The sequence below is a fragment of the Ictalurus punctatus genome, chromosome 2, assembly GCF_001660625.3.
Source record: "Ictalurus punctatus breed USDA103 chromosome 2, Coco_2.0, whole genome shotgun sequence".
NCBI classification, from domain to species: Eukaryota; Metazoa; Chordata; class Actinopteri; order Siluriformes; family Ictaluridae; genus Ictalurus; species Ictalurus punctatus.
This window is the reverse complement of record NC_030417.2, coordinates 8527669-8539117: the sequence shown is the minus strand read 5'-3', so window position 1 is coordinate 8539117 and position 11449 is coordinate 8527669. Positions and strand designations below refer to the sequence as shown.

General features: G+C 40.9%; 1 protein-coding gene across 3 annotated transcripts; it reads left to right on the top strand.

Moving 5' to 3' along the window:
• Positions 1 to 5142: 5142 nt before the first annotated feature.
• LOC108275562 (uncharacterized) lies at positions 5143 to 9589 on the top strand. Of its 3 annotated transcripts, none has more exons than XM_053687332.1 (3): positions 5143 to 5998; positions 6196 to 7101; positions 7776 to 9589. In XM_053687332.1, the coding sequence occupies exons 2-3, from the start codon at positions 6435 to 6437 to the stop codon at positions 7850 to 7852; spliced, it is 744 nt and encodes a 247-aa protein (XP_053543307.1). In that variant the 5' UTR covers positions 5143 to 5998; positions 6196 to 6434; the 3' UTR covers positions 7853 to 9589. The 3 variants fall into 3 exon arrangements, with proteins under 3 accessions (XP_053543307.1, XP_047015662.1, XP_053543304.1); XM_047159706.2 differs by having other exon boundaries at positions 5143 to 6756; positions 6889 to 7101; XM_053687329.1 differs by having other exon boundaries at positions 5143 to 7101.
• The last annotated feature ends 1860 nt before the right edge of the window (positions 9590 to 11449 follow it).

Genomic DNA, 11449 nt, shown 5'->3' with positions numbered 1-11449 from the left:
TAAAGGTAAATTTGAATTTTATAAAGTCATTGTGTATTGCTGTCTGTAAGGAAGGGAGTCAATGATATAAGAAATGCGCATATTACATGGAGGCGATTTCTTATAAAAAGTTTGAGGAACTTTGCCTCTGCGATATTGAGATATTGGTGTTTCACAGATCACAGCTTCAAAACTGATATATATATATAAATATATATATATATATATATATATATATATATATATATATATATATATATATCTTGTTATATGTAATAACGGTAAAAATAAACGGTAAGAGTCAGTTTCGAGGAATAAATAAATAAAGAGAGTACTTAAGAAGCGCAAGAGGGCAGTATTTTTACGCCGGATTATTATCAAGTGGCATGCCCGATTGACTCATTCCATCATATCAGCAGTACATGATATATTTGGCAAATTTAACCCACGAGTAAATTTTACTGAGATAAAAAATAATAATTAAAAAAAAGAAATTATTATTTTAAAAAAAAGGGAAGAATAAACTATAAATCCTACCAAATTGCTGTATGTGGACTCGCCCTCACAGGTAAACTCTTTTACATTCTTAAGGTTTGTTCTACTGAACCTATAGTTTATATGATTAATTAAATGTCTAGAGTTTTGGCACACATTTTGAACCTTTTCTGTCTGTGCACTTAATTTTCATAGCACATTAAATTGATTAAAACTTTGAAAGTTATAGAAGGTAAAAAAGAAAAAAGGAATGTAATATATATATATATATATATATATATATATATATATATATATATATATATATATATATATATATATATATATATGTGTGTGTGTGTGTGTGTGTGTGGGAAAAGCATGTAGCAAAGCACATCCTGATACACATGCTATGGTATGTACAGGGTGCTCATATGTTGATCCTAATATCATGTTTATGCGTGTGAATTATGGGGAAGGATGTTTGAATCAATATGATGTATGGGTTAAAGAATGTGTTTTTCCTGAAAAAGGTAGTTTAAGCCTCAGACAGTTAGAACAACTGAAACTTAATTTAGAGACAAAGGAGAGAGACCCCTAAAACAAAGGGTAAAGTGCAGTTTTTGGCTGATTGGAAAGCATTTGCTGAATGGCAGAGCGAGGCACATGAAAGAGAGAAAAAATGTCAGGCAGGGCCCTCATCTGTTTCTCAGTGTGCTCTATCTGAACATGTCAGAACTGGAGCCACCAAAGCCCACCGAACTATGCTCCAGCTGTTCTAGCCTTACCAGTGGCGTCACATACGAGATCCCAAGTGAAGGGACCAACAACACTGCTACCTGAGGGCTTCAGACCAACAAAATCAGACAGAGAAGGGACAGTGCACACCATGGTAAATGCCCCAATGCAAGAAGTCGCTAGAGAAGGAGGCCCTATGCTAGTTTACAGACTCTGCACATTGGAAGACATCAGGAGCAGCATGACGCATCTGCCGGCGCTCCACGAAGTAGGAGGATGAAAGTTTGGGGATGAACTTCAGATGTTCTGCAGAGAATTCAGACCCACCACTCATGAACTATAACGACTGCTCATGGTGAAACTTGACACGGACTGGGTCAAGGTTTCACCTGAATTCCCAGAGAACAATGTCCGCCTGATCAGCTCACAGTGGGATGATGAAGTCAACGCATGGTACAGAGGACAAATTGCGGCATTCCAGCAAAGGCTGACGAACACCTTTCCTGTGCGAATGGACATGACAAAAAAAAAGCAAAGTGCAAGCAGCAAGATTCAGAGACTGTATCACAGTACCTGTCCAGGCTCACTGAGATCTATGACGCAAACTCAGGCTTGCAGAAACCCGACGCTTGGCAGATGGGCAGGCGGCTGTCACAGCATGGGAGGCATGTCTCAGAAACAGCTTTATGAACGGCATTAAACCAGAAATTGCCGGTATAATCAAACAACAATGTAGCACCTGGGACACCGGAAACCTCATACAAGTGGAGAGGTATGCAATCCAGGCGGAGAAGCTCCTACGAGAGGCAAAGGAAAGAAAGATGGAGAGGAGAGGAATACCAAAAGCACGTGGGCGAGGAAGACCTGGCAATCAGGGCTATGGACCAGGTTACAACTGTTACAACTGCGGAAAAGTTGGACATTTTGCAAGAGACTGTCCAGAGTAGAAGCCAACTGATGTGCGGAGGGAAGGGTGAGGCATCTGGGAACAGAAGAGGTGACATCAGACAAGCAAACTTTCAGTTAGCTCACAAAGAACCGGAATATATGCACACACCAATATCCAACATTAGTCAGACTGACAATTCACAAATGTCTTAACCAGTCATTACCCTGAAGCTTTTAAAGTATAATGCCTCTCCTTTTACACAGTTACCATGTATATCTCTTGTAGTTAATGGGCAAAGTGTCACATTTTTGATTCAAGAGCAACGTATTCAGTAATAAAACACTGCGAATTAAAAGCATCCCCGAAAATGAGTTCACGGTCACTGTGCTCCATGGGTGTAACAGGACATTCAGTATTAGAACGTTTCTCTGAACCGCTAGTTTGTGAATGTGAAAATGGGAAAAGAGTAACCCACCAATTCCTTATTTCATCTTTATGTCCAGTAAATCTACTTTGCAGGGACTTAATGTGTGTTTTACACGTAAATTTGATCTCCTCACCTCAGGGAGTAACAGTGACTGATGACTCATCTTTGGGAATTCCATTTGTTAAAGAAAAAGAGCTCTGTGTTTATCAATGATCCATGCATAACAAGCCTAGAGCCTGTTCTCGTTTGTTGACGTTGGCACATGAAAAGGACAACTATGTTGATTTGATGTTGTCCTCTGCCCTTCATTGCACAGCACAAGTGCATGAAGGAAGAGACTTTAATTTTGAGAAAGAATGGTTTATGGATATCCCAGAAAGTGAAGAGCAGTACCTATATTGGTATGTCAAATTTTGTGCATGTTCAGTCAAATTGAGTGACATGGAGTTGCATGTATTTTTTTGTCCCAGAATCAGTGCCTCACATCTCATTAGCCAAAGAGTATGTGAGAGTGTGAAAATTACAGATTGGGAACAGAAACCCACCTCCAACATGTAGTACAGCCTAACTCTGGGAGTTTATAAAAAAAATTCTTTCTGGAAATGTGCAAGGTTAACCTGGATGTAATATGTCATGGCAAGGGAATGTTTCTGAACCTTGGGACAAGCCCTACACCCCTAGAGACACACCCACAATTGAAGAAGGTGCCTCTCGGGCTGTGGGCCCAAGGTAAACATGATGTTGGCCTGATTAAATGTGCACCACCAGTCGTGATCATGCCGAAATCTGACTTTAGGCCCAGACAATCTCAATACCCACTTAAATCAGAAGCTATTGATTGCATTAGACAAGATTCCAATTCATTATTGAAGGCAAGGGTCATTGTTCCCTGTCCTGATTCGTCAGTGCGCACTCCAATATTTCCAGTGTGAAAAGCTAAAAATAAATAAATAAATAAATAAATAAATAAATAAAGACCTACATCCTGATGAATTGAGATTTGCACAAGATTTACAAGCAGATAATGCAGCAGCCAAACAGAGAGCTCCAGACATGCCAAATTCTTACACTACATTAAACCAGGTTCCAGCAAATAGCGAATGGTGTTCAGTCGAAGATTTATCTAATGCATTTTTTCAGTATATCACTTGATAAAGACAATCAGTTTCGGTTTGCATTCATATTTGACAGACTTCCTTACATTTTCACTCGCTTGTGTTAGGGATATTGTGAGTCACTAACGATATACAACCAAATGCTAAAGTACAGCTTAGCACCTCTACCACTTTCTCCAGGGCACAGTGTGAATCTGACACCATTAATTTTTTTTTCAGCATCTTGCCATCGAGGGACACAAAGCCAGTCTCTCCAAATTGTAGTATATACATCAAGAAGTGAGATTTCTTGGGTCATGACATTTCTGCAAAGGGAAAGAAACTCTCAGCTGACAAAGTAACTACAATCCAGAAGATTCCCAATTCTCTGATGAAGAAACTAGTTTTCTCTTTCCTAGGTATGTGTTCGTATCATTCTAAACTATACCATTCTAGAAGCACCACTCAGAGATGGCATATGCAACAGATTGGACAGCTCATTCTCAGGTAAGTTGAATCCAGTCGCTGCAGAGTTTCCTGTGTGTACGTGTAGTAGCAGCAGCTGAGAAAGCTGTGGTGGCATCCAGAGACCTGGTAGGTTACTCAGAATTGATCCTCTTGGTTCCACAGGAGGTGTTGTTACTCCTACTTGAACAGAAAACCTCACACCTGTCCACCCAATGGTGGCTGCACCATCACACTATACTATTAGACATGCCGAATGTCACTATAAAACGATGTACTGTCCTTAACCCTGCTACTCTTCTTCCAACAGAGGGAGACGGGGAACCACATGATTGTGTTGTACTGACTAATGAACTCTGCTCTCCTAGAGTCGACCTGAAAGATGTTCTATTGGAAAACTCAGATCTGATCCTCTTTGTGGACGGGTCAGCGTCACGTGACCCAGAGACAGGTAAAAATCGAGTGGGCTATGCAGTAGTGACTGCACACGAGACGGTCTCTCGGGTAGTCTCCCGTCAAATGTTTCAGCACAAGCAGCTGACCTGTATGCCTTCATAGAGGCATGAAGACATTCTGAGGGACAGTCAGCATGCTGGACGCAGTCCTACTCCCCAAAACTATTGCAGTATGCAAATGTGATGCACACACTAACAAATTAGACCATGTTTTCCTAGGAAACGCTTAAGCGGACAGTACAGCAAAGTAATCACTCCTTCTTTACAGCTTTCAGACCTCCAAGCACGAGCTACGGACTCGGAATAGTCTGTGTGGCGCGAAGCAGGCTGCACAGTTGTTGACGGAGTTTGGCGATGCCCCCAGGGCTGTCCTTGTCTTCAAAGTTGAAGCATGGCAGGGACCATGCGTCAAAACAGGGACTGATAGTTGTGATAAAGCATTGGTTTCTCTAATTACTCTAATTATATATATATATATATATATATATATATATATATATATATATATATATATATATATATATATATATAATGTGTGTGTGTATATATATATATATATATATATATATATATATATATATATATATATATAATTTGTTTACACTGTTTGCGCAACTCATAATGTGGGTTGAGGTTTGAAGATAGAGAAGGCCATGTCCCTACGTCCAAACAGGACTCAGACATGGTAGTGATTAGTGATAATCCCCAGTGATAATGGGGGACATTTTGTGAGCCATGCCCTTAAGTAGGTGGGTGAATATTTGGGTATTGAATTAAAGCAACACTGTGCATATCATCCAGCTAGTGGTGGGGTGGTATGGAGAGAAAATGGGACATTAAAAAACCGATTGAGCAAATGCTATTCTGAAACAGTCTTAGGATGGGCTTAGCCCCTTTGGGATACTGTTTGGGAGACCTTCACACACAGGAATTGGACCTGTGACAGCTCCTCTTCCTGACACTGCAGCATGTGATGATGCAATGTTAAGTTACTGTGCAACCTTGTCCTCTGCTCTGCACTCTATCCACAAGCAGGTAAAGGCAGCATTTCCAGCTCCAGCCACGGGCCCGCTGCATGGTCTGAAGCCCGGAGAGTGGATTGCGATCAAGGACTTCTGCAGGACCAGATGGAACAATCCATGGTGGTCGGGGCCATTCTAGATCCTTTTCGTCACTCACTCCGTGGTAAAGGCCAACCAGAAAGCCACATGGATGTGTGCAATCCACTGCACGAGGGTGCCAGAGCCAAGCATTGCGCTGGAGAAGACGTGACTTTGAAAGTGATTCAGGAGGACTAGAAAGTGATTCTCTATCAAGAGGCCTCTAGGGGGACCTACACTCACAAGCGACGATCTGCATATACATACCCACACATGACACATCAACACACCAATCCCATGCTACCAATCCCACGACAGATGGTCTTAAGTGATATCTAGTAGCAAAATCGATTATTGACCCAGGCGAACAGTAACTGGTAAGTGTTTGCTTCTGTTTTTTTTTTTAGTTGAAACTAGTTTTAGCACCGATTGTCAGATAGAAGCTGTAACGCTTCCTTGTTGCTACGAGCTGTATACACGTTGCTAGATTAAAGCTAATTCCGGTATTCATATTCGGTTTCGGTCAGGAGTCGCTCGTTCATGCGACTACTCTTTTTTTTTTTGCTAATTAAAGAGGCGTGCTCAGCTGTGAAACACAGCAGTATTTAATAATTAAGAAACGCAGAGGCGGAAGCGTCAGCCCTTGTTGTGTGAAAACCGAGCTCGTGTAAAGACCTGCGAGTCTACCTGTGCGAATCCACCAAGCAAGGACACAGACCACCAAGCAAGGACACCACATGTGCTGCTAAGTATACTTTTTTTTTTTTCTCCCTTTATGCCTCTTGCTGTTTATCTGTTTACACAGGTACTAACATGTGCCATCAGTTTATCCCTATTATTTGCCACAGGCGCAGACCGCAGCATACTCCCAGAAAAGTACGCAACTTGGACAACCTATGCTCTCTGAATGTGGCCTCTGCAGATTCCTTCTCATCCTCTATTGGACTTTGGAACTGCCAATCTGCTGTCAACAAGGCAGATTTCATTCCTGCCTTTGCAACCCACTACAATCTCAGTGTGCTGGCTCTGACTGAGACCTGGATCCATGCTGAGAACACTGCCACACTCGCTGCCCTAGCCTCCAACTTCAACTTCTACCATACCTCACGTCCCAACAGACGAGGGGGTGGTACAGGTTTGCTTCTCTCCAAAACATGGAAATTTACCTGTCTTTCTCCCTCTTGCTCATACACTTCCTTTGAATTTCATTCTGTTACAGTCACTGACCCTGCCAAAATGCACTTTCTTGTTATTTACCGTCCTCCAGGTCAACTGGGGAAGTTCATCGATGAATTTGACATGCTACTGTCCACCATCCCAAATGATGGAACTCCTCTTCTGGTCCTTGGTGATTTCAACATTCATCTAGACAAGCCACATGCAGCTTACTTTCTTGCTCTCCTTCCCACAGTTGACCTAAAGCAGTTCACCACACCAGCAATTCCCAAAGCCGACAAACAGCTCAACCTCACCCTCACACGTAATTGCACCACAAACAATCGTCTCATTACTCCTCTCCACACCTCTGACCATTTCTCTATTTCTCTCCCCTCACCCCCTTCACTGTCTCCACCCTCTATCTCTTTTCATTGCAATCTTCGCTCCCTTACCCACTCACATTTCTCCTCTGTTGTCACAACCTTACTTCCCTCTGATAGCCACCTCTGCTCACTTGACTTAAACACCGCAACTGACATCCTATGTTCCACCCTAACATCTTCTCTTGACAGCATCTGCCCCCTAGCCTCCAGACCTGCTCACACATCACCCTCTAGCCCTTGGCTCTCAGAAGCTCTGCGTAACCGGGCCAAACGAAGAGCATCTGAAAGGAAATGACGTAAATCTAACCCAACTGACCTAACCAATTACCAGACACTTCTCTCCTCTTTTTCCAATAGCATTTCCATTGCTAAAGCCACATACTACCAAGAGAAGATTGGTAGTTCTCCCAACACCCACACTCTCTTCAAAACCTTTTCCTCTCTTCTCTGTCCCCCTCCTCCCTCTTCCCCCACCTTTCTAGGCTGACTTCTTTCTCTTCCCTCTCAGAGACTGATCTCTCTAAACTCCACCTCTCTAGCCATCCCTTTTCTTTTTCTTTCCAAAACTCTTGAAAGAGACGTTTTTAATCAACTCTCCAATTTTCTCACACAGAACAATCTCCTGGACACCAAGCAGTCTGGCTTCAAGAGCAATCACTCCACAGAGACTGCTCTGCTTTCCGTCACTGAAGCCTTATGACTAGCAAGCGCAACCTCTAGGGTGTCCTCATCCTACTTGACCTCTCTGCTGCTTTCGACACTGTGAATCATCAGATCCTCCTTTCCTTTCTTATATGTGACTGACAGAGGGGGCGCTGCTGAGGGGATCCCGGCTCAGGACTATGGGGGTGCTTGCAGGTCTTTAGTTTATTTATCGAAAACATTGGATTTGGTGGCACAAGAATTGCCAGCACGTTTGCGCGCCATGGCTGGAGCTGCTCTCTTAGTGCAGATCACTGGGAAACTGGCTGTCACACACATTGATCTTATATTCATCACACCAGGTCACTTCCATTTTTAATTTTATCTGCATGCATCACATGACAGCTCGACAAAGAACAGGATATGAGGTTATTCTATGTGCTGCCCAAATTGTAACTATTAAACCTATTAGTGTGCCTAATACACCAACTGTAGTGTTGTATTGCCTAAATAATTCTGTGGAGCCAGTCACTGAAAACACTCATGATTGCCTAGCCCAGGCATGTCCAAAGTCCGGCCCGGGGGCCAAATGTGGCCCATGTTCAAATTTCCACCGACCCGCAGCCTCTGTCATAAAATCAATAATTTGCAGCCGCAAGCACTGTTGACCACAGTATAAAATACACAAGCAGAAAAAAGCTATTTTATATTTCACCAGAAGATGGCAGTAGCCCTTTAGATGCACTCACTGCGTGACCCTTGTGTGACCTTGTGCTTTTTTCCTCTCCTTTCTCCGTGGACCCTGATGACGCTCCAGACCACCCGCAGCTGGAGCTTATTGAGCTGTAGTGTGACGCCGAGTGTCACAGTAGGCACCAACAGCTCCCTCTTGTCAACTTTTACCGCCAACTGGATAAAGGCAGGTTCCAAGAGATTCGAACATTTGTTAAGAAAATGCTGAGCTTGTTTAGCTCAACATACTTGTGTGAGAAGACATTCTCGGTTAAGAACATTAACAAGAACTGCGTGAGGACGAGACTAAGTGACTCTGAATTGCGTGACATGTTGCGCATCAAAACCACAGTTTTTGAGCCAGACCTGGCCTATTTACTGCAGTCGAGATCTCAGTATCACCCTTCACATTAGTGCAGGAAAGTTATTTGTTTAGTCTTCTGAGGTGAATAAATTCTAAAATCTCAGTGTGCTGATTTTTTTTGTGATGATCAAAACCACAGTTTTGAATATGTGCTGAGTCTTTTTAATCTGTGTATCTTTTGTTTTTGAATTGACAATTAAACTGGGTCTCGTAAACCCAACAAAATAAATATTAAAATCAAATTCGGTCCCGCAGCCCATTTTTCCATTTTGTATTTTCGATCCGAGTCTAAATGAAAAACACGACCTTTTTCGTTTTTGATGTTTGTGTGTAATACACATGGCCATACCATGTATGGTAACATTTGTGTCTGGAATGTATGGGAATCTGATTTAACATAACTATATATTTTTTATGATCTACCTCAGAGTGTTAGAAAGAACGTGTGCAACGTGTGTCTGTGTTTATCCGTAATGGATGGGAACCTACATGGCCATTCCATGTATAGTAATATTTGTGTCAGGAATGGATGGGAACCCGATTTAACATAACTAGTAACGTTTGTGTCAGGAATAGATGGGAACCCGCTTTAACGTAACTATATATATTTATGACCTACCTCAGAATGTCGTCTCAACTGTGTGGATCTTGTGTGGTGGAACAATAAACTTAGACTCTTGCTTTTCTCACTCACGGACTCTCGGTGTCTTCTTTTTCCTTCAACTGGTTAATATATGTGAGCATCTGTTTTTATGTTAAATATTAATTGTCTTTGTTAATAGGCAAAATAATCTCTCTCAGGGAATGGTGGCATTAGCCATCTCCTTTCTCCACTAGATATTTCCATTTATTTCTTTATTTGTTGGTTGATTTTTTAGTTTTTGCCCATGCAGTATAAAAGACCAAAGTGGCATATTTTAGCCATAAAGTTGTTTTAAAAATATATATATAACTGGGCTCAAGGACAAAACCTTCTACTGAGTCATAAACATGTGAAGCACATCTTAGTTTTATATTACGTTAATAAACGTCATAGAATCATATTGTCATAAACAAGTCATCCATCTCATGTCATAAACATGTGAAACGTCTCATATTAAGTCAACCATCTCTTATTGAGTCATAAACATGTGAAACGTATCATATGTCATAAACAAGTGAAACATATATTGAGTCATAAACATGTGAAACGTATCATGTCATAAACAAGTGAAACATCTCATATTGAGTCATAAGCAGGTGAAACATATCATAGTATCATATTAAATCATAACCATGTCAAAGAATCATTTTAAGTCATAAACACTTTAAACATCACATAGTGAGTCATAAACATGTAGCAGTGAAACACGTATCATATTAAACTTATGTTAAACAATATTAAACATTAAAATGTAAAACTTGATGATAAAGTATGATAAGTTGAAAAAAGTGACATTTGAAGGTCAGAAAGTCACTTTTCATCAAAAATACCATAACAAAACTTGTTCCCATTCATCCTGTGTGTCCATGCACACTTGTGCTCTTTATACGCTTAAAACGCTATACAGCTCTTCAGAAGGTGCTAGGAGCAAAGGAAAGTGGTTTTTCTAACAAACTCATATAATCAATTGCCCGACGTACTCCAATTTGATTTTTTTCACATATTTACACATAATATAGTAGTATGAACTGTTTCTGACCTAAAATATTACGAAATATGATTGTTTACATTAAAATGTAAAAGTTGATGATAAAGTGTGATACGGTGAATAAAGTGACATTTTATGTCTAGAAAGTCACTTTTCATCAAAAGGATAATAACAAAACTAGTTCCCATTCATCCTGTGTCCCCATATACACTTGTACTCTTTATACGCTCAAAACGCTATACAGCGATTGAGAAGGCGCTAGGAGCAAAGGAAAGTGGTTTTTCAAACAAACTCATATAATCAATTGCCCGACCTACTCCAATATGATATTTTTCACATATTTACACATAATATAGTACTACGAAATGTTTCTGACCTAAAATATTACGAAACATGATTGTTTACATTTAAATGTAAAAGTTGATGATAAAGTGTGATAAGGTGAAAAAAGTGACATTTTATGTCTAGAAAGTCACTTTTCATCAAAAGGACAATAACAAAACTAGTTCCCATTCATCCTGTGTCCATGCACACTGGTGCTCTTTATACGCTCAAAACGGTATACAGCGCTTCAGAAGGCGCTAGGAGCAAAGGAAAGTGGTTTTTCTAACAAACTCATATAATTCAATTCAATTCAATTCAATTTTATTTGTATAGCGCTTTTTACAATAGACATTGTCTCAAAGCAGCTTTACAGAAATATCAGCACGGTATACAGATATTAAAGGTGTGAATTTATCCCAACTGAGCAAGCCACTGAGTGGCGACGGTGGCAAGGAGTGGCGACGTAGTCCCAGCAGTCTGGAATTAAAGAAGATTTGAGCTCCATCCAGAGGCAGAAAGGATCTGGATCTCTAGTATCTCCATAAATTCGTGTGGGGCTCGGCGAAAGGAGAGAGGGAGAAAGTAGAACAGAAT